The sequence below is a fragment of the Centruroides vittatus genome, unplaced genomic scaffold, assembly GCF_030686945.1.
Source record: "Centruroides vittatus isolate TY-2023 unplaced genomic scaffold, ASM3068694v2 contig_390, whole genome shotgun sequence".
Classification (NCBI taxonomy): Eukaryota; Metazoa; Arthropoda; class Arachnida; order Scorpiones; family Buthidae; genus Centruroides; species Centruroides vittatus.
In genome coordinates, this window is record NW_027122206.1 from 299,311 (window position 1) to 324,017 (window position 24,707).

The 24,707-nt window shown below is 34.6% G+C and overlaps 2 protein-coding genes across 2 annotated transcripts; both read right to left on the reverse strand.

Annotated features, from left to right (window-relative positions):
* Positions 1 to 175: 175 nt before the first annotated feature.
* LOC136975852 (uncharacterized) lies at positions 176 to 9,681 on the reverse strand. The gene is made up of 6 exons (XM_067270995.1): positions 9,450 to 9,681; positions 1,466 to 1,600; positions 906 to 1,052; positions 705 to 819; positions 446 to 584; positions 176 to 328 (listed from the first exon to the last, which is right to left on the reverse strand). Exons 1-6 carry the CDS (start codon positions 9,535 to 9,537, stop codon positions 242 to 244), a joined length of 711 nt encoding a protein of 236 aa, XP_067127096.1. The 5' UTR covers positions 9,538 to 9,681; the 3' UTR covers positions 176 to 241.
* A 1,418-nt stretch (positions 9,682 to 11,099) lies between these two features.
* On the reverse strand, positions 11,100 to 24,172 carry or (AP-3 complex subunit sigma-2 or). Its single transcript, XM_067271002.1, has 6 exons — positions 24,028 to 24,172; positions 18,194 to 18,285; positions 15,807 to 15,918; positions 12,580 to 12,651; positions 12,387 to 12,494; positions 11,100 to 11,546 (listed from the first exon to the last, which is right to left on the reverse strand). Exons 1-6 carry the CDS (start codon positions 24,094 to 24,096, stop codon positions 11,427 to 11,429), a joined length of 573 nt encoding a protein of 190 aa, XP_067127103.1. The 5' UTR covers positions 24,097 to 24,172; the 3' UTR covers positions 11,100 to 11,426.
* Between the last annotated feature and the right edge of the window lie 535 nt (positions 24,173 to 24,707).

A 24,707-nucleotide genomic window follows, 5' to 3' on the forward strand; every position in this document is an offset into this window, starting at 1 on the left:
GAACGTATCTCTTCGGAAAAATCTAAATACGCATGGGACTTACGTGCCGTGCAAAGTACGGCGTCTTTGACCGAAACGTCTCGAAGAGAGATCAAAGTCATACCACGGGATAACAGATTACAGAAATGCTCTCGTGGAAAAATTACATAAGGTACGTAAGTATATACAATGAGCGTACATTACTATAAAATAGTTTACAATATATTGTACTCTGTTTGCCGTATACATTTCCTTTGGTCATTTATTTTGGCTTGATTTCCACTTCCATTTGTTTCATTACTTCGTTGTAACTGGGTGGCAGTTCATCCGCCGAAGAATGCATCTGATTCTGCAACGGAAAAGCTTGAGCTTAGTAAAAAAACTTCTCGACTTCAAATTGATAGGAAAAAACAAATGTAATTTTGTGCTGCAATTCATAAGACGGCTAAGAAATTACCTCTCTGACGATCATTTCGATCATTTCGTAAGGAGGAAGAGCATCGTCGTAATGAGATGGAACATCCCTCTCGTTTTCGTTTGTGGTGTTTTCCTGTCTGTTTCTTCTGAATCTTCTTAAAAATCTGTTATCTTCTCGAGACTGACGACTGAAAACGGTATTGTAAGATTATTTTCCACCAATTTATACCATTTATATTGTATGCCTGTTTCTGTATTATGCAACGTAATGATTTACAAAGTGGTATAAATAAGTAATCGAAACTTACCTGAGACAAAACTGCCACAGGGCCAGACAACAACACATGATGCAGGCTGCCGCCAGCGAAATTCCAAGTATTGTTGGCAGGACGAGACTCTGCCGGTCTTCTCTGGTAGAGATTACTATCGAAAGACGAAAAACTTTAATCCGGCATGGCCACGATATAATAAAACTTCAACATAAATACAAAAAAAAAGATTTTTCTTACTTTTTACACATATTTCTTTTTCTTTGTTATAAATATAATCATTTAGACATTCACAGATGCTGCGGTAGGGCCACTGCGTACAATAGGAATTCTTGTCGTGGTAGCTACACTCCTCCGGAAACTCACACTTGGCACCATACTTGCGAGCTAAGAAATAATTTATAAATAATCCATTAATTTGCAATTTGGAGATAAAAATGGACAGAAATGTTTCGCAAATCACTAGTTGGATGCCTCACAGACAAATCGAACTGAAATTTTGTTCTGACACACACCAAAGACAAATCAATGTTAACACATCTTTAGTATATACCTCACAACAATATGTCAAAAGCATATGTGCAATTTAACCCATGTTGGGTGCCACAGGATTACTACAACATGGAAACTTTTCCCCCCAGGTTTATCACTTTACATATTTTCTTCTGCCATTTCAAATGGAAGGAGACTCGGAATATAAATAACGATCACCATTTATTATCACTGGGTTAATCTGTACCAGAATGTACGTGGTTTTATGATACCCGGCAGGTTGAGCATAACAGAAGTAACATACTTACGTTTTCTACAGTTGTGTGGCGAAACTAGGACTGGAAAGTCCGGAAGACAGCGACAGATACTGTCATTATCGCAATATGTATTTTTCCCCCTACAAAAGTTGCTTAGAAAACACTTCTCTCCGACGTGAGCCATACCTAACAGGAAAAAAAAAACATTGTGAGAAATTTGAACACAGCATAAGGCTTTCAAATTCTCTGAACACAGCATAAGGCACGAAAACTACAATGCTAATTTCAATGCTACAATGCTTCAAAAGAAAGTGTTTTAAAAACTCAACTTGCAGATCTTACCAGTACAGACGACCATGTCCTGTAAATTTAGAAAAATTTTGTCATCTAGAAGGATAACCCCATGAAAACATTTAAAATACAGGGTAGTGATTGAGTAACTTGACCAAGTAATGGCAATCCCTGTAGTGCGGAAAGCAAGGAATCCATTGAAACTTTTGCGGGATAAGCAGAGTGTGACGTGTTTGCAATACACAAAAATAGGGTCAAACAGGTGTAGCAGCTGTGGTTAATGCAACCGAAAAACAACAGAGATAATGGTATTTGAACAATGGGAAGCGGGCGAGTCAATACCCGCAACAGAAGACCCCACACATGTTCACGGATGAGGCAGCGGTGTTGTATCTCCAGCTTATTGCGAGTCGGCCGCAGGGCATAAAAGCATCTGTCGAGCAGAATTCAACAAAGCCAACATTCTCTTGTTTTCTTCATCATCTGTGAATGCATATCAATCTTCCATTACTGATACTGGCTTGCCCACTTCTGGTCTCTTTGTGGGTCTTCTCGTTCAAACATTGATATCTCTGTTGCTTTTTGTTCCATTCACGATTTCAATGCGTCGTGCTTAGTCTGGTGACTTATTGAATTCTCGGTATTTGTATTAGAAATTTTCAAGTTACGGTGACATTAATCCTAACCATGACGCATGTTCTACCCCATTTTTGTGTATTGTGAGTGAATATCACCCTGTACTTAGCCTATAAAAGTTTCTATGGATTCCTTGCTTTCCATGCTCCCAGGATCAATGTTACTTGGCCAAGTTATTTTACGATTACCCCGTATAAGACTCGATCAAAATACTCTGTACGAGCGTCTAATGGCAGAAGACTATCCCAATCCGTCACACAGAAAATTTGAAAATTTTAATTTACAGGAGGTTAACTTTATTGGGAGAATGTCCAGTTGTCCTTGAATAAAGATGGTGGCTCTAATAATCAATATGCGACCAAGATTTAATAAAAAATGTTCTAATTGGTCTGAGATGCAGTAACAATGGCTGCATTCAGCACTCTCAACAGTTTCGGAGCTGTTGTGTATTTTTCCGCCAAATGCCCTCTACAGTAGTGCTGTTTTGGAACATGTTTGTATTTTGATGTCACATTTAGTAGTGTCTTTCATTTATGCCAGCTATTGCTACCTGAAACTGACCAATGATGTATGAGGTGGAAAAAAGCAGCCATCACTCATCATTCAGCATATGTAATTACGTAACAGCTACTGATTGAAACACCTTTGCTCAGTTACAACTGTTGACTGCTGAATGCAGCCATTGTCACCAAAATATATCAATGTAAGTGACCAGATAATTGGAGAAGAGTGGAAAGGTGGGATTGCATACCAGCACGTTACATGCATTGAGTCTTGGCTAGATTAAATGACATTAATTAAGTTAAAATAACAAAGCATAAATTATTTGTTATCTATATCTGTGTGTTCCTTTGTCCTCGTCTTTGTATTTGAAAATGACAGGAAGGTTAAGAGTGGAAATGGAAAAAGGGTTGGATTTGGAGGATTTGGTACAAAAGGCCAACTCAGAAATAAAATTATAAGTGGCATACACACGTTATGCTACAATATCTTTATTTTTGTTTGCTATGCACACCTAGGCCGTTCAACCAATTGCTAAAAAATTTGGTAATTATGTTCAAATACTTCTGGATTTGAACATAAATGCCTGTCACATAGCACTTGCCTGTGTGGAATGTAGTAGTGTTTTGCCCCCGTAGGTCATACTTTTCCCATTAACAATAGTGTTGTGCCAGTTATGTATCTAACTCATTTCAATTCAAAATTTTTTCCCCGAACAAATGTGATTTCTGACGAAACCGGAAGTTTGTATACATTTACTCTGGGCTTCCTGCTCTTAAGCTTTCCATAACTGGTCTTGCCATTCATCTAACTACATTCTTGAGATTAAGGAAAGACAGATAGACGACACTGGAAATTTATAGGTTTACAATGTTTTTAAATTGCAGCTCAATAAGTACCCTCCAATAACAGAGTCTATAAAACCACCAAATACCGGTAGTTGGCCACAGGTTCACACGTGCCTGGCTAGCCACGTGGAGTTTTCTGGGTTTTCTTCACGTTAGTAACACCTAAATAGGGATCAACTTTAAATAACGCTTCCCAGGAGGCATCCTCCTGGCAGATGGCCCATGTGTTGCGTTGCCATAACCAAATAAACCAAACTATTTTTAATAAATTTTTCTATAAATGCAATATTTACTAGGACGTACTTAACTACCACAAAACCCGAACACTCATCCCTCCCAATTTCATCCTCCTCTTACTAACTCAAACTCGTTGCTCCAAACTTCCTACTGATACCACCGAGAGACGTTCTAACATTCAGACAAATTAATGTACTGTACATGCAACAATTTTAAGGCACAAAGTAGAGCTCAAAGTCTTTTTCTGTGCTGATGTTTATTTTTCCTATTAATTATCATGGTGACATTGCTTCGTCCAAAATTTCCTGTAGTTGTTGTCTGTGCAATATGCACTTTATACACACGTCAAGTCTGCATCCACTATTCTTATGCCACAACTTTTGAAAAGTTTCCTTCACTTAGATGTTTTCGTTGAGCTTTTATCTTTTCAACCTGGTTTCGTCAGTTTTTTTATGGGATCACATAAAAAGCAGTTATTCTTGACTTTTTTTCCAAGATTTATTTATTTAAACAAGTCTTATATGATGTCTTTTGCATGTTAAAGTTAGCAACTTTGATCACATGCAGGGGGGCCATCACGACCCGTCCGACACGGATCACTTTTCAAATATTAATAGTAGACCAGTATTAATTAGTAGTCGTCGATCGTCCTCTCTTCCGGGAGGAAAACTACTACTGCTATTGGTCGAATTTACTTCGACCCCCTTCCAGAACGGTCCCTTCTTCCTATTGGACCCAGCAGTATGGTGGTATTAGAACAGGAGAAATTATATAATACGAGGTTACCGGCAAGCACAAATTAAGCGGTTTTTGAGGGTGCCGAGTTTAAACGTATGGTCCGTTTATTGCAAAATTTTGTTCGTGTGCAATTAGAAAAAGTGCCATCTACTCGACCAATGAAAATTGTGCCATTTTGCACCATCCGAGTATTGCGATAAACGTGACAATGGTAAGCTGAAATAACCAAACTCTTTATATGGTTTTCGTTTTAATGTTTCTTATATTATAGTATTTGATTTATATAATACAAAGGTTATTTTACGTAATGGTCACTTGGTGTTATAAACCAATAAACCAAACTAACACATTTTAAAAATTCTTTAAATTGTGTACAGTAGAGAAATAAAGAATTTTCAAAATGTGTTAGATTGGTGACTTGGTGCAATAAACCCTTATGTAAGATAACCTTTCTAGTTATATAAGCCAAATACTGTAGTGTAATAGAAGAGTTAGAAGTGGGAAAGAACCCAATGATGTTAATGTTTGTTCTTATCTATTTTTTGTCTGAGCAATGCCAGGTTTATCTGTTGGTATTCAATATTTACCCATTCTCAAAAGTATTATTTTGTTAACAAATGCAAGAGAAAGAAATTGCCATACAAAGCCGTCCGCCGAAATTGGATTTCCAAAACCAATTGTCCACCACAGAGTACAAACGAATTACCTTGACGGCTACCACGAATCTGTGTTATATGTTTGGTATCTTAGACAAAGGAAGCTTTTCTGTAGTTTGCGTAACTGTCGATCCGATCTGAGTGTCAGTCTGTAAAGGAGGTACTTCTCCGGAGGACTTCGGACGGAAGGAAACCGGTCGTTATTTGCGCACAGAAAATCCAAAAGATTCCACTCGACCGGTCCTTTCGCCCATTAAAGAACGTTTATCGACAGAGGACACTTTACACGATATTAAAAATAATATATAATTAATATGTTCTTGGTGATTTTACCGACATTAAGGGTGCATTTGTATTTTATTGTGGCCCGTAGTGCTAAATGAATTAAAGATACACGATTGTCCTAAAGATCTGTATTATATAATTCTCGATTATTTTGAGAATAGAAAGGTATTAGTCGAAGGCATCAATAAAGTATATAAGAAAGTAACAAGGGGTTGCCCTCGGCGTTCAGTCCCGGGACCTTTATTGTGGAATTTGTTTGTTAACGAATGTTCGAGAAAATAGAGTAACTTCGGAATCGTTCTTACCGCATATAAGGAAGATTTGGTGTCGTCGATACCTGCAGAAAATTGGAGGAAAAGTCGCAATTTGCTCTAAAGATTCTTAATAAGCAGTTAGAGCCTAATAAGATTTTCTGTCCTCGAAAGGTTGTCTTGCAAAATGGCAACCGCCCGTTATAAGATTGGACGTGTTTGTTATCGAGAATGCCTAAATATTACTCCACATGTTGAATGTGTGTGTAATAAAGCTCTTTATTGTTTTTATAAATTGAGAACTATTGCAGAAATAAAAAAATAGGGAATGTCAAAAGGATATAGAACAATTTCTACTGCTGCTCTCCAAATATTGACTAATTGTTTACCAATTGATATAGAAATGATGAAATGGTATTATTTTAGTAAAATAAGAAAAAAACGTTTTGTATTTAAAGGCCTTGAATATGATTTTAGTATTGATATTGATAATACAAAGAATAAAACTATTAAATATAATATAAATAAAGAATTGTTGGCATGACAGAGCAGGTGGAATAACATCAATGTTTTTCCCTACAGTGGAACAGAGTAAGTAAAAATTGAATAGATTTGAATTATTACAGTACCCAGTTGTTAAGTGGGCATGGACTGTATGGACTATTTTATATTTGTTGTATTTGTTAATAAATTGTAAGTTTGTAAAATGCTGTTTTGTAACAATAAGGAGAAGTGTCTTGCCAGTAAGTTCGTGGCAGGTACGGCAAGGGGAGTACGACGGGACATCCGAGGATAAGCCGTTCTAGATGACGTATTAATTCTCGTACAAAACATCTCGGTAATAAGATGTCGATCCGTATGACGGATATGTATTTCCAGAATTCATTTTAATACACCGTTACTAATTACCCAAGAAGCAATCTATAAAATCCATTCAATATCTACATTTCACACACACGTTACTTCAAAACTGCATTGCAGAGATTCTCGACGTCGGCAAGAATTTTTGTAATGCCAAATAGTTACGGTTCTGCAACAAAATTGGGAAAAATCGGGTTACCGCAATTTTTAACGAAATATGTAAAAAATGCTCTACACGTCAAGCATTTCTAGAATCTCTGCTCTCAAAATCGGAGAGACGAGTATCCAAAAATTTACCAGTCTATTTCGAAAGCTATTCTTAACAAAATTCCCTTTATTCGGAAACAAATTCTAGAATCCGAACTGCATAACTTACAATTTGTACACAAAAAAAAAAGAATCACAGGAATTCTACTACTTCATTAGTGTTAATAGGTAACTACGATAAAACAATTGCATAACAATAAAAGTTAATGACATTGTATTAATTCCTAAGGAAACAATGAGTAGGCGGTAGAGGGGGCATTACGAAATCTCAATTTTAAACATTGTTAATGACGAAAAACATTAATTGCTAATTAATTATCATAAAAGATATCATTAATGAGACAAACAGGTAAACGGTATCTCCTTTGTTTAATATTTAATTATTTTTAACGTTAAATCTCTGTGTAGTATATTTGGAGATAGGACGTTTATACTTCTTCACTCTCTCACAGAAACTGGTAGTGACAATTAAATTCATTATACACTAGAGAGTAAAAGGTCCCAGAAACTGGTTTTACCCATATAAAAAAAACCAACAACCTTGTGTATCATTAAGTGTTTTGCTTTGTTACGCAGGATCTTTTTTCCTCGTCCGACAAACACAATAGAAATAAATTGTTGGAAAATGTTAAAGTATAACTTGTATTATTGTCACCAGATTTTATTTTTGAATGTAAAATAATACACTTTAAACAGAAGAAAAATGCAATTAAAATCTCTGTTTTCAAAACTTTATGCAGTCGTGACAAATGGCTCCGATGACTCGTCTACCTTTACGGGATACTTCCTGTAAAGGTAGACACAAGTCATTGGACCTGGTCTTTTGTAGTAGTTTAATGAGTCGGAAAGGAAGCGGGCAGCTTCCCACTGTTAACAATTAGAGAACTTGTACCCTTTGTCCACGTGGATCCCGGGTAAACTGGAAGTGTTTTGATCAAGCTCGACGAGTCCATTCGACTTTTGTACATTTTTTGGGAAATTATAAATGCAGACAATAAAATCAATTGTTTTGAGTATTCAAACCAAGAAATTTTTATGCACTTCCCAGTATAGAATTTTGACCAAAATAAGAAAATTTATTGTTTATCAAACAAAATTATCTATTCTTCTCTGTGTCGAAACCATGCCTTTATTTACATTATATTTTGAGACACCACAATGTGTTGACACTTGACTTTACCACATCCACTTTATTTTCTTACGTACAGGTACGTTACAGTACATGACACTATTTGGTTTTACGTATGTTGACAATAGAATAAACACTGCGATAGAGAACGCGTATCGGCCAACGGACAAGGGGGACCGGCTCAGAACTCTTATCGGCACTCGGAACAATTAGTTTAAAGACCGTAAAGTGGATGTGGAAAAGTCCAGAGTCTAGCGTCGACGCTTCACGTCTCAAAATATAATATAAAATTCTCTCGTCTTTTCGACCAGAATTTCAGAGATTTTAAAACAAAATTTCAGTTACGCCACCCTCCACCACCGGCAGAACAATACGAATTAAGGGAACAAACGATGACCAAAAACATCCTCCCCGTACTTAGCTAGCACAATTAGAAGAGTTACCGAGCGTGCAGTCACACCTGTTTTGTTAGTAGATAAATCCAGGACAATGCACGCCGGGGTATTATAGAGAAAGATTTCAAATCTTTTCTGGCTCCAGACTGGAGTTTAAGGAAGAATTTCGTTCGAGAAGCCGGCATAACCGGGAAGTGTCGTCGTCACCATCGATCTCGAACGACAAACCTTCGCCAAAAGCCACTTTATGCCACTCGACGGCCAGACGAAAGCGACATCGTCCAGTAAACGCAGCATCCTCTCAAAAAGATAGAGTGATTGAATCCTCCATCGCCGGCTCCCAGTCTACCATTTAGCCTTCGGACCTGGCATCACAAGTAGCACTGTCGTCGTCCTTACGGAAAACGACTGCTTTTTCTTCGGAGTCCGTCCCACGGTTCGACGAGGTCGAGAGATAGCGGCAGTCGTTATCCGACGATCGAACGCAGAGACAAAGACACTGCACAGATCATCCGTTCCCCGGTTACACTTTATTTCACAGAATTTCTCTACTTTTGTCACTAACGTAACAATAATTTCCCGTTTCGTGCGTAACTAATGCGTTACGTCGAATTTATTTTATAAATTTAAATGTGACAAACCGGAAACAACATTATAAGTGATAACCTACATCGAAACCGGAAGAGAAAACGGTCAAAGATTTCTTTAACAGTGATTTACCTTTATAGAGTAATTAATTAAAGCAGAGGTCATTATCGGTTCCCGTCGCCATGTTGAAATCTCAAGATCGAAATTTCGGGGTGGATAAACGATCGGGGATTTAAACGGGCGTTGGTATGGGGACTGTAATTGTAAACTGGAGACATTTTGTTACAGGACAGAGGAGAGAGGGGGCGAAAATGGGGGTTGATTTCGCGTTGTTAAGTACGAGTGTACTCACCTTGGACGAGCAGGGCGAACATCAAGACGCAGAGCAACAGGCAGTTGAGAAAAGGCGTCAGGCTCGATTGGCACTTGAAAAAGTTCATGTTTGATCGACGGACGATGACGAATCAACGAAACATGTAAAACGCGACGCGAGGTTAAGTCCGATTAACGACAAATGAATCGTAAATACGCTACTGTCACTTGTCTTTCTCCTCCGCTACCCCATCGATTCGCGATTTCGTCACTAGGGGCGTCACCGTCGGGGTATGTCTTACCGAGAATTCTTCCTATTTCCTCGCGTGACGTTTTACGTAATTAGCGCGGAAATTGGGTAATAAATTACTCACAGCGCTTCCGAATCCGGCAATTACGAGATTCGTCTTTTTTGACGAATTTGCACGCTAGAGGCGGTAGCGTCGGGATTTTGATAATTTTTTTATGATTACGGGACATTTTAGCAGTAATTTGGTTTTTTACACATTTATATAAAATGGACGAAGAATTTAATTAGCGTTTCAGAATTTCTCTAACTTTATTTTGCATCGATATCGATGTTTGTTATCGTTATAAAACGGAGTGACGAAAAGATTGATAAACAAATGAGCGATAGATTTGAATTTCGTAACACTGTTCATCGGATGTTTACATACAATTTTTTTAATATTTAATACGAAAACAAAGGTTAAACAATACGATTTCAATTATCAATGTATAACATAGTTCACACAGCACCAAAATTTACCATCCATATTTTAATTTAAATCCAATATTTGCCATTTCGGGTAGCCAGTTCCACAAAAGGGCAGTATTGAAGAGCCGTGGATATGCCTTCAACGGCACTTCAGAATATGAAATCATATAAGGGATCTAAACACTCTTAATAATAAGTAATGGCCAGATGACCCCAAATGATTATTATAATGGTCTGCCGTTCTGAAGATCTCGATTGGATCCTGAAATTTTTGAGAGAGGTTTTCATTGGATATGTTGAGTTGGTCTTAACATCCAGCAGCTCGCTGTGGGCTTGGAAAAACTCCCGACTGGGTACCGTTAAAGCATTGTCTAATGTCGTAAGGGACCGGAATCAAACTTGGGACAGCTACCGTTGGAAGTTTTGTGGGCAGGCTGTCGCAATACGTTGGCCCTCTTCTCTTGCCGCCCGTCATTCTTCGCTTTGGACTTGGCCACACTTATAAGGGAGACTTTTTAAATCACTTTTCTCTTTATGCCTCGTGGGCAGTAAAGTGTTTTAAATGTCATTATTCCCGTAGGAGACATTAAATTTGGAACTGCTGCACCGTGCACTATGCATCACCCTGCCGGATATAGGTATTGCCTGTCCACCCCGTGTAAACAAAGTTCACGGTAGCCACCGTTGACCCATAAACGGAGCTCGGAATTAACTATTTGACTCTAAAAGCTTCCAAAAATACCACAAATTGTATCTCCTTCGCTCGAAATCTGGTTCCTCGCATCCTCCTAATATATCGGCACGGTGTACATTAATGTATCCGAGCGCTCTAACCCAATATATAAGTGTAAGTATCAAATGTGACACGAAAACTCCCAGGTTCGGTGCTCTCTACCAGAGTAATGATACACTTCCAACTCTAATTTGTGATTCAGTATTGTAAATAACGAAGTAGACACGACAAATAAAACATAATTTTTAGTAAATACCTTTATTTACAATATGTAAAATTGCAACATCACAAACAATTACGAGACCTTATGAATATTTTGTACATCGTTTGTGGTCGCCTGTCACGTACAAACACACAGAATTGTAACAATGCCTCCATCTAAATATTTTTCATTTAGAAATAAAAAGAAACTGAAATTTCAATGCATTTTTAGACAGAGTTTTGTAATCAAATTATCACAAGAATTCGGACTGCGGTCGGAGGGTGAAATAAATTAACAAATGCCGTCGAAACGGATTCGACGCGTTGCTTTCGACGAAGTCGTCGTTTCGAACCGGTCGGTAGTATTAAAATTTTAGACCGCCAATGGATGGAAGATCTGGTAATTTTATGTCTTTTATCTGTTGCGGAAGATTCATGTTTTTCACGGCCGACACGGCTCTGGCGGGCGCGGCGGATATTCCGGCCTAAAAGAACAAACCCAGATTTAATATCACTCATACATTTCAGAGATGTTGATATATTAGATTGACTCTACAACAAGCTATCTATCTATTATTTTTATTTTAATTGACAACAGAACAGTACTAATGAAACACTTGTGTGAAAAATGTATTACATTTCTGATGATAACCGATTAAGCCGACAGGATAGCCAAATGATTAATGGGTGGTTACGATGCAATGGAAGTGTGGTGCTGCAATGGCAGTTTATGGAGTTCTGTTACACTTGCCATCCTCCACTCTGCTGGACACTAAACTCAGTAAATTGGCTACACTTCCAGTCTACCAATGCAACTCATAAGCTGAATAATGTTTGACCTTGCCATTCCGTGCCAATGCCATGCCAGACCAAATTAGATACCGGCTGAAAATCAACTGTAAGTGGATATTCTCGTGATCTCTGGTGACAGCTAGCAACCTTCAAACTCCATGCCATCGTCAGACTATAAACCGACCTAAAGTGTCATGTATGACATTCCAAGGTCCAAGTTTGAGTCCAATGTATATTCTCAAAATGTGAATGATCTGGCCCAGATATTTTGAGCCAGTAACTCTCACCACTCAAACACCACAATTATGGTTCTGCGAAAGTTGCAACGGGTACAAAAGACCCTCTTAGAGCCATCAAAGCAGAACAATTAAAAAAGAAAACCATTAAGCTTAAGAATATTCGAGGTATTTTCAATTTTATTTATTATATAGGCCATCAGCAATTCATTTTTGATGTTTAGTTTCAATTTTTTAAAATAAATTTGTAAAAGAAAATTAATCATATAACTAAGAATTAGGACCAAAAGTTCTCACCTCTTGTTTCTCTATCTTGTTTTGCTCGTCGATTCGGGTGACGATTTCGGTCATGTTTGTTTCCAGGACCATACCGCCCATCACTAATTCGTTCAAAATAAAATGGACCTAGAATATAATTAATGTCTTGATATTAGTAACGTAAGTACACATTCCGTCAAAAACGTACAAAATTTTAACGTTAATTACTTACTTTATCCACATGAAATATAAGGTCAAGTTCGCAAACATTTTCAAAACATTTGTCTAAAGTTTCGACAAAAACCTGGAAAATATATGAGCAGAATTTGTTAAATATGCTTGTAACAACTTTCCATTAAAAACTGTTCAAAAATATTAATTAAAAACTTCATGGATATTCAAAAGTCAGAGAAGAATGTCACTTACTAACTCATACTCATACATTTGTTTTACTTGTAAATAATAGTATCTTGATATGATGTAATTAAGGCATCGGCCTTCTGCTCCAGAAGACCCGAAATCAAATTTGGGTGGTCAGAAAAACCCCATAAATTTTTTGGGCGCATTCCGTCTCGAGTATGTCGAGCCTGGCTACCAATTATCCCCATAGCAGGCCCGACCAAACCCATGACATATACAGAACAAACGGCTATCTTAGTGATCACAGGGCAAATACAATAAAATAAAATACAGACAAACTACAAACAATTGAGAAATATAAATAATATCAAGAGATGAGAATGTTCCTATTTATATATTTTCTGATTGAATGACAGACATGACACACAAACCACACTCCAAGTTTCAACCACTATTTCATCCCCCTACAACATAGTTATAGATAAGGAATGAAGAATAATGTTTTGATATCAACATCTATGATAAATTACAGAAGCTGACATTAAGGCAGAACCCAGATAACAATGATAAGTTTGTTTATGTACGTATTTATTTTATAATATAATCGAAATGGGTTAATAATAATAATAGTAAGCACAGAGCCCAAACGGCTAGGAGTTGAAAGTTGAAATTTGGTACACAGGGTACTGTACATCATGAGAATGTATACCAAGAAGGAATTTGTCGAAATTCCCACCCCATGCAGGAGAGGGAGAGGGTTAAGGATTACCCCCAAAGAACTCGGCTTCTACTGTACTATTTTAGATGCAGTTTTGTGTGTTTTTGCAGGAAATCAAACATATTTTTGAACCATCTGAAAATTCTCTAATTAGTATTGGAAGAGGGAAAATATAACTCTTGCACCCAGTGAAAATGGATAAGATCAGCTATATAAATATAAAGGTTACCTTACGTAAGGGTTTATCACACCAAATGACCAATCTAACACATTTCAAAAATTCTTCATTCATCTACTGTACACACTTTAAAGAATTTTTAAAATTTGTTAGACTGGGCACTTGGTGTGATAAAACTCTTACGTAAGATCACCTTTGTAAATATAAAATCAAATACTATAATATATATAAACAAACTTCATCAGCTAACCTGATATACAATGCACCAACCAAAGCCGAATTATCGAGCTAGAAACGGCTATAATAATAATAATAATAATAATAATAATAATAATAATAACTTATAAGATAATTTGGTATTAGAGTTAGGCGTTAGGTGCCATCTCTTGATAAATTTAATAATTATAATTTTAATTAAATAATTTAGAACTAACTGGAAGAAAAGAACTGCCCAGAGCGGGACTCAAACCCGCAGCTCCTGCTTAATGTAAGCTTATATATACTGGAAGAGAAGATCGGACCGGAGGTCCAGGTAGCATAATTGGCAATGTATCTGCACGGTAAGCAGGAGTTGCGGGTTCGAGTCCCACTCTGGGCCGATTCTTTTCTTCCAGTTAGTTCTAAATTATTTAATTAAAATTATAATGATTAAATTTAGCAAGAGATGGCACCTAATGCCTAACTCTAATACCAAATTATCTTATAAATTATTATTATTATAGCCGTTTCCAGCCCGATAATTCAGCTTTGGTTGATGTATACTATAAAATAATACAGTAAAAGAATTAGAAGTACAAAATAATCTAATAATCTTAAACTTTGTTGTTGTTTTTTGTCCAAGCAATGCCGGCCTCATCTGCTAGTTATATTATAATTTTATCTTTTTTCGTGTTTTAGATCCTGTCAGAATTTACATTAGCACATTTCATGTCTTCAATCTCCCCACTGCCCATACTTTCTTTTTCAAATACATGCTTCTACCCTGTAAAAAATTTATGCTCTTAAATAATAAAAACTTAAAATCATCCCATTGTTTTGCATATATTTTACACTAACTTTAGATACAGGATACAGCTTACGGAATTAACCACAGTAATCTACAGTTTTGTTTCCTAATCTGCGTCATAATTGTATGAAGAATTGTAACATAGACGTTGGCAAGCATATTGAAAACACTCTGTAATGAAGTTTAAAGTAAATTTAATACTGTAGACCTAAAAATTTGAATGTCATTGGTGCTATTTTAAACTAAAATCAACTAGTAGCAGCAAATACATATTTAAATTTATAAATTTTTAATATATTTCAAACAAATTTATTTCCCTAACTCCTTTAGCATACACAATTTTCTAGCATTTTGAAGAGAAAATGAAAATTCCACTAAAGTTCTGGTACTTTTGAGCCTTCTGACCCACAATCGGGACACCAAAATCCTTTCGTTAACCAAAGACGGGCCAAAAAGCTCAAAGTCGTGGCAGTTTTTGTCTTGATCTTAAAAAATAACAGATAATTATACACATTTGCTGATAAAAAATTTCTATAATTAGTACATAAAAGGTGTACAATAACTGTAATGTTAATATTGTGTAACGATAGATTAGCTTATCAAAATTATAATTTTCGATAAGATAATCTACTGAAAATGTTTAAAAATATAATTTTCTGGTTTAAATTAAAATATGCATGGATTTGTTTATTCACATTTTACAGTATATATATATATATATATATATATATTTGAATTTTTTTGGCCAAATTTGTCAATGAGCACCAAGGTTATTTCAATACCTACCACAGATTTGGCTGTCTCTCCAATGAAGGGGAAGCCAACATATCCAGAATGAACCACTCTTAAGAATTCCTGGTGTTTTTCAACGATTCATGGGTTTTCCAGAGTGGTAGATTGGCACACAAACAATCTTTATGTTTTGTTTTAATCCAATATAAACAACATTTGATTTTATTTTTGTAAAAACAAAGTTAACTTTACGGAAGATATTTAAATAACTACCATTTGAAAATAAACCATTGCAACATTCATGAAATTTTGATGAATATTAAAAACTAATATAAGTCTTTCAAGATAAAGCATAAAATTCTAATTTTCAGTTGTTAAAATTTATAAAAATCTTATCAATAAATAAAATTAGTTTGATTTAGAAAACAGATTATTACATAGCAGTGAAGAAATGCGAGAGTTTACCTGAATCAAATCTAATATTCCGAGTTCGCTTTCAGATGAATCCACGCAGAATACAAAATACAGAGTTGCATAATGTCTATAGATCAGTTTGTAGTCGGATCCACCTATCAGGCTAAACGAATAAAGTATCATATTAATAGCTTAATAAAATCGCAAGTCGCTTAAAAATGAATTAAATTTGAATAAACATTTATACAATTAATTAATACAAAACAAAGTTTATACAGCGGGTCTGTTACAGTTGGGCCCGATTATAAATTCATGATTCTGGCCAAACTATCCCTCTCCAACTCCAGTAAAATCTGAATTAATGCAAATTAATTAAAGATCTGTATTTAAAAAAATTTAAAACAGCTCAATTCATTAAGTGTATAATTTTCTCCCAACATCTGCATGGAACTGATTTCAAATATTGTCCTAGAAAGCATTACTTTTCTGTTGTATACTGTACTAGAAATTTCTGTATCATTTTCATTAAATTTTTCTTTGTAATAGTTAATATTTTTGATTATAATACAGTAAATATTTTTTTTTTTTGCAAAATTATTAGTTTAACCATCAATTTTTGACAATAAAAATGGCAACAACATGAGTTCACGTAAGCGTATTTACTTAACAAATTTGCTGGCATTAGGCTTTCTATAATTTAAACTAATTAAATAAAATAAATAATGCTGTTACTGTTTTTATTTGAAGCTCAGAAAATGACTAAAACATTTTTCAGATAAGCAGAAATAACTAAGATAAATTGATAGATAAGCATAACTTTATAAACTTGGAATTTAATCATTCAATTGTGTTTTTAATAGTATACACACAACAGACATTTATTTTAATTGGAACTTAATCTTTGAAATAATCTGAAGTTCCATCTTTGAGTTACTTGCCTGGATTTCGACGAAGTTAATATGACGAACAGAGAGAGAGAGAAGAGGATACAGAAGACAGTATAGAATACTTCCTATTACACAGAAGATAGAGTATGAATATAGAGGATTGCTTCCAATTATTCCAAATTGCTCACTACAAAAGACGTACAAATTTAAGACTTCAAACCTTTATTAATTTTTGTGTACAGATGTATTTTGACTTTCATTTTGAATCCTCTCTTCACCACCATACAAATTAATTTCAATTAAAATGATTGCAAATATTTATATTAAATTGAATTATTATTTAACTTAACATTAATTTTAAACACACACTTCCCACTTTATGTACTGTACTATTTGTCAAACTATCTTTCATATAACAAGATCAAATGTACACGATAATTATCGAATTCCTGGATGGTTATTCTGTATGCAGACGAGACAAATATTTGTCTACTTTCATGTAAGTGGAAAGACAGATTCCGAGTGAAAATGGCAAACATTCAGATATGTTTGGTTAATCACAAACATTTATCCTCATTTCTGTTTTTGTCACTAGATGTGTTTGTTCACAATTCATGATTTTTGTATGATTAAGCTTTTCTAAAATTGAGAGAAGCTCCTCGTCACAAATACCTCTTAGTGTTTTATGTCTTATAATGTTTAGTTTAATATGATTACTAATGTATTTAAATAGCAAATACTATTTCAACCTTAAATGATTATTTCTGCCTTGTACAATCTTTTGTGTAAGAGATAGAATAAAATTTTATACAGATAGTCCTTATACACCCAAGGTAACTGATGAATGAAAATAGCTACAGTTACAAATATGACATATAGTTATAGTAAAGTGACTACTCGATCTGGGAAGAGACCATTTGTGGCACCCCAGTGGTAAATGTCAGAAGTTACTGCTCCCATTTTGACAGTGATGCACGATACAGAGAAAAGTCGATTACAAAGTGTACACGACCAATTTAGTAAAAAAGAACATCCTGCATATGTGAATTGCATGAATAAAAAGTGCAAAATCCTAATTTGTCAATATTCTATTCTTGTAAATGCTATGTCACTAACTGCATCACAAAACAGCAAATTGCAAGAAACAGGGACCAAAAAAATATATGCATTTGTATCCAAGACCCATTTTTCAGTTGCTCGCCAGAATAATTTGCCACATCTACATCTTATGTGCAGTTTCACTTCCTACACTGTGATGAAATTAGTGACTTGGCATTAACAGGAATCAAATACCAATAAATTAGCATTTTATGCTTTCTGTTCATACTATTTGCATATTCAGGGTGTCATGCTTTTCTACTAAATCGAGTATGCTCTACAACTTTCTTCGTGCCCTGTATTGTTTTTGAGATAGGAGCACAAACTTCCAAATTTTACTAGGAGTGCGGTAAGCGGTCTCATCACATAGCTACAATTATGAACATACATATAGTGATAACATGCTATCTGCACTCATATTTATATTAAGCATTGAAAAATTATTCAGCTCACCTTCCTCCTTCCAAAAAATTACATACGTTATCGTCTCGCTTTGACACTAACTGAAAAGTCTCTCTAAGAATCTGTTGTTGCATACCTTCTGGCTGTAAAAATTCATAAAAAATTTAGTCAGATTGTAATTCCATTTTATAAAATAAAATCACTTCAAATTAAGTGAAACAAAATAATGGAAGGATAAAAATTTGTAAAAGTATGAAAAAAAAAAAAAAACAGAAATTGTTTAACAATTTTTTTTATAAAGAGGCACATTTTTTAGTTTATTGAAAAAATTTCTGTAAAAATATTAAAAAACTAATTAAATCTATAATAAATGCTGCAATAAAAAAAAAAAATTAGAGACGGAATGCTCCATCCAGAAAGAGATTTTATATAATAAAAATTTAATGGCACTTTCAACCTGGTAAATGTGACGTTACCGTTTTGAAATGTCGGAAACTATTGATTATTCTAATTATTAATCCATTAGTTACGTCCGATAGAGGAAACCGTCTCGGCCATTCGATCGTGACGACAAACGAATACGGCATTTATTATTTACGACAAAGCATTTTACGAGACAAAATTAGACTCGTAATTTTTTAGGCCACCATATTTTATCTCGTAATTAAAAGAAAATAAAAAACAGCTGTGGAAATGCGTCTCATTTGTAGTAATTAGATCAAAATAGATAAAAACAATAAGCAGCCATTGTATCTCATCACAAGCAGATAATTCACAGATAAATTTCACTATTTGTTTATGATAAGACAGAACAGCTGCTTGTTACTTTTATCTACTTTGGCCTTTGATACACAATAGTTACAAAGTTAGGATATGAATGAGTGGACAGTGGAGCTGTTTGTAAATAAATTTTGTCGTCTCAGAGTTTGACAAGTATTTTTGACAGCTGAATGACATTAAATGAAGAAGCCTATGTTCTTTTATTTTGTTAATATATATATTAAATAAAATTCTAGAGATAAGAAGACCAGTTCTCCATTATCTGCTATAATAAAATTAATTTCTAAGATCATTTTTAAAAAATGAATTTACAATTTCTCAGAACACTTATTTCAACTACAATGTGAAATTAGGATAGACACAACTGTAGAAGATTCCATTAATTTTCTCGTTCCAGCTCTATCCGATTTTAAACTATAGGAAGTGTAGAAAAGAAAACTTTTGACACTGAAGCTCAGTTTACACTGTCATACAAACCAGTACAAATGAAACAGCCACTAACTGAGAGGAAATATTTTCCATATTGTACTATATGACACAAACTACATTAGGATACGATACAATTAGTTAAAAAAGTTTCCAAAAATAATCATGAAAGGTTAAATGGCAGGACAAACCAAAGTTCAGATAAAGTCGAGATAGTCTGGACTCCTAATGAACTGGTCAAACATTTGCCGAAAGGGAATAAACAGCCGGTTCACATCTACTTCGTAGCAGTTTGTATGCCAAAGAGAACCTAGTTTAACTGTTATCTTTCTTGTAAAACATCCTTGTAATTTAATATTCTATATTACAAATATTCAGATATAATATATATGGAATAAATAATTAAATAAACTGTTATTTAACTGTTTACAAAACAAATTCTAGACCACTGACACAACCCTAAAGTTGAATGACATTCAACTCTGAAGTTTGATACCAATATCATATTGTGTCAAGTGAAATGCCAACTGGATTTTCACTGTAAACTGTACTATAGACTACAGATTTAGAGTGAAAAATGCATCTCTCTATTTCCTTTTATTTATTAAAGCATCAAAATTTGTTTCAGAAGTATTTTCAGATTCTAAATTTATTTTTATGTATAAAAAAAACACATTTTCTACATAAAGCATGCTTCAAATCTGAAATAAGTTACATAACAACAATAAATATCCACCTCTAAATGCCAATCAAATAATAAGTATACAATAATAAGAATTAAGGTTATTACAACTTAATAAAAATGTTTGTCATCTTCACAAAGTGATAATTAAGCATGACACAACTATAAATTATTTTAATTACTTATCATTAAAGCTTTACTGGTTATAAACTATATATATATATATATAAAAAAAAAAAGAAAAAGATATTTTATATCAAATATTAATGATGCTAAATATATAATTTGTTTGTTCAGTGATGCAACTATAGTAATGTAGGCTTTATAGGAATTACTGGTTAAATTACTTGTTAGAAATTCCAACTATTCAAATACGGTACACGAAATTTCATCAAAAATTATGAAATTTTAATATGTAAAAAATAAATTTCACAAAAATACATTCACATTAGGTGAATAATGAATCTGTAGCAAGTATTAAAATCTCATTACAATATATTTAAGTTATTTTTCTTCAATTTCTTTGAATTTTTCTTTATCTAAAAGACAGCCAGATAAAATATACGCTGAAAGTATTTCGTAAATAAACTGTTATCTTACTACATATCAAGCACCTGTTATTTGATTAAGGAACGTGCGTTTCAGCCACACAGTCATTCACAATTAACCAATTACACATAGACTTAAACAGTGGAGTGGTTAGCAAGCACAAGTAAATAATGGAGAACAATGTCCTGTTGCATACTACAAAAAATGTAGAACATTTGGGCTCAAACCCGAGCGCTCAAAATTAGGTCGACACTTTCAAAACTGTATAAACTGTGCTGGATGTCTGAGACAGCTGCATTGAGTTTGTATTGAATTTTTGGTGTGCCCATCTTTCACATAACTGAGCTCATAGTGAACAAGCAATAAAAACTTCCTTGAGGCCTAGTTGAGTCAGTAATATAAACTGATCACTGCTACTTTATTTACAGGATACAGTTATATTATGAAATTATTGTATATTGTCTAGCATTACTCAGTTATTTTAATTAAAAATTTGCATAATTAAAATGTGATTTTTCATACACTCACAAAAAAACATTACTTCTCCGGTTTACGACTAGAATCAGAATTACAATTTGGTTGTCAAACCAAAACGGTTAGATCATTCCATTATACACTATCAAATTAATATGTCCAAGAGCATCCTTAAACAGTTTTAGAAAATTTGGATTGTGATGATAACTGCAAAATAATGCTCATTAGCAAAACATGTTTAACATTATAAATTAATTCTTATCAAAAGACCTTTCCAAGTTTGTTATAACATAGTTAAGATAAATGAAGATCACTTTAATTTAAAAATAATGCGTTTCGACAAATACAACTTTCTCACTTTTAAATTCTAGACCAGTGATTCCCAAACTTTTTTGAGCCACTTTCCCCTTTGTTCCATAAAGTTACACCCAACACCCCTAACTTGTTTTTCCTTCTGTGAGAAAGACTTGGAAATATTCTTAGAAAATCTTTTCTACAAACCTCACACTCTGTGTCCTTATATTGTTCTCAATATCGAGAAACCATTAAATGCAATGTTTATTCTCTCCCATTTTTAACAGGAGAAAGGAAAAGACTATCAGTACTCCCAACCTTTGCCTAAAGTCTCCATTCGGTACCCTGCCTCCAGTGCCCCTTGCTTCTTTTGCCTCCAGATTTACTAACCGCCCACAGGAGTAGTAGTGTCCAGTTTGAGAACCACTGTTCCAGACTAACAGAAAGGATAAGAAAATAGAAATACTTGAAACATTATCAATCTGCAAACAGATAAGAGATTACAAATTTACACCAAACAATAAGTCAACACACCATTTATATGTAATCTATAAACTTACATATACGTTATGGACATATGTTTTGACATTTCTTGTTATTATATTTTACAAAATAATTTAAATGAAGAAGTCTATAGCATATTTTAACTGTTCTACGTGTGAGAGCCGGACTCGACGAAAAAACTTAGTCAAAAATTTTTCGAAAGGAAAAAAAATCATAAAGTATATGATTATATCTGTTCCCATGGACTTGCTTCCTTGTTTAAGGTGACACAGCAAATGTGTCACTGGGAACTAATGAAAAAAAAATCCCTATTGGACATAGACGTTACAACATTGCCATAGAAGGGCAAGGAAAAAACAGGGAGACCCCCAAATAAAAGAGAGGTCCGACAACAACACTGGGAGTTTGTCGTCATCAATATTTCATCCTCTGTAGACTGGTGTTCGTGCCCGATCCTGTTTGGATACTGCTCGAGCCGTCACCGATCCTCTGCCTTTCTCAAGACATCCAAAGATGTCCATCCTTTCAATTCATAAAAGCTCCTTTCGAGCCAACTTGTGGACCAGGAGTACATTGATCCATCGATTCTACGATTCCCCAAGAAACCAACTTCTACTAACTAAGGAATTTACCAACATGTCATGTCCGATTTGTAAACTCTCTCTCTCTCTGTCAGAAACTATAATTCATATATAGAATTAGTGCCTTGCTAAGCATCTTAACCAACTTCTATATATATTTGAAATCAGTATATGATAAATGAATAGGCATTGTCCCAGGAATGTAAACAATTGCATCACATCCTGTTTTCTCTTCATTATCGAAATGATAATGAATAAAATTATCATTTTGTGCACTCAAAAATATGTTTTTCTCTTAAACTGAAATTTAATCTAATTAAGTTAAAGTTTAACTAAATAACTTCATATTTTTGTTACATTATATCCAAAAATTGTTATTTTTATTATTTGATTCAGAGTATTCATTACATTTTTCTCTTATTCCCTACCCAAAATGGAATCGACATCATAAGCATAATGTTCAGATCCCAATAACTAAAAAACAATGTTTATAATTAAAATATCTTTATTAACATATATTCATTTATTCTTACTTTTCAGAAATGGAAAACCATACCTTAAACTATCCACACAAATAAATTAACAAGAATGTAAACAGATAACCCAATCCCCAGGCTATAGACCAATGTGGTTTTCCACAAAATACACTGTTTTAAAATCTCTCTTTAATCCATTCTGATTTGGTAAAACACACCCAATAATAGTTCCCATTACTTTTTAAGGTTTGTTCTGGTCATTCATTAGACGAAACCTTACAACGTATACATAGTAAACTGTCAAAATTCAACACGATACACTACCAACATAAACTCCGCGCACCAAACGTCTAAAAAATACGTCGTACCATCAATATACTTTACGCAATATAAGCATTTTTAATTTCCTCTAGTAGAAAATAATACAAATTTTAGTTATTTAATGTCATTCTGCTTTAAATTTTCATCTATTTCACCAAATCGTTTGTCAATACGAAAGACCGCAGGCGCACCGACCGGTAAAAATGCTTCTATACAGCCAAATAAGCGATCCGACAACGCGAATCGGGCAATAAATTCGACCGTATCGAAGCCGCCCTGCCAGATAACCGGCTCCGCATCTTCGAACGGATCACGCAGTCTCGTCCGCCACAAGAACGGCCCCGTCGACAGACTTCGAATATAAAAATTCCACACTTAAAAGACATAAAAAATAGCGATTTCAAGAAATAAACAGCTCATATCTAATTTACATAATAAATAATTGAAAGTCATCATTTAACAAGTACATAATAGTTTGACACAATCCATTAACTTCTTCCATCATTCAATATTTTTGTACTTGTATAATAATTCAATTAATTACCTCCGGTACCACGTAGGGCAGCACACATTACGCAACTTTCGCATTTTTTTAACCGCCGCAAGTAATTCTACGGAAAGTTCAATTATCGGCCGTCTTATCGCATTTTTTTCGGATTACGTCAAATTTTTTAGGCGAAGGCGTGAGATAACGGAAAGGTGTCAATACGGGCGAAGTATGCATATTAAATTAGAGCACAGAGACAAAATTCGACGGATAAGGTGTTAATAGAGAGTTATTGCTGAATTTGAACTTACGTAATGCTGATAGAACTTGGATAGTCGAGGTTTTCCATGGTTGTTGAATACCAGAATAGCTTTGATCATTTCTTAATCAGCATAAAGCGAAAACACATTCAAACCTCTCGCTCAACATGGACGAGTCACCGCAGCGCACTCTACTTTTTCGTCTGCTAACGATTTTTTATCGTCTGTTTTTAATTTACTACATTTCGAAATATTTTTAAAGTTAAATTATTTAATTTTTCGGTTTGGACTTCCGGATATTTTAAATATGTTAAATGTATTTAACTCGCCAGAATGGAAGGTAAGATGCGAACTCGGGTTTTCTACCCCGGATTTGTAGACCCCTCTGTACCGACAAAAATGTCAAAAAAAAAAAAAAAAGTAGAATTAAGTGGTTTAAAGACATCACAGTCGTGATAAATCAGGGCCAGGTTGCGTAAAAATTACGCATTATAAGCTACAAGATATAAATGGCGACAGCGCAACTGCCCTTCAAAATGATATTAAAGTCTACTTTTTTTTTAAAACTTTTTCCGCCCTGTGGGCACTAAGAGGGCCTCTGTTAGAAGGCCCATTATGGGTTCGTCCAGGCCCAGAATGGGGCGACCGGGTGGTGAGGGACTGGGCCCGACATATCCGAACGGTCCAACCCCCGAAAAATTCCTGGGGATTATTCGACCCGTTCGGATTCG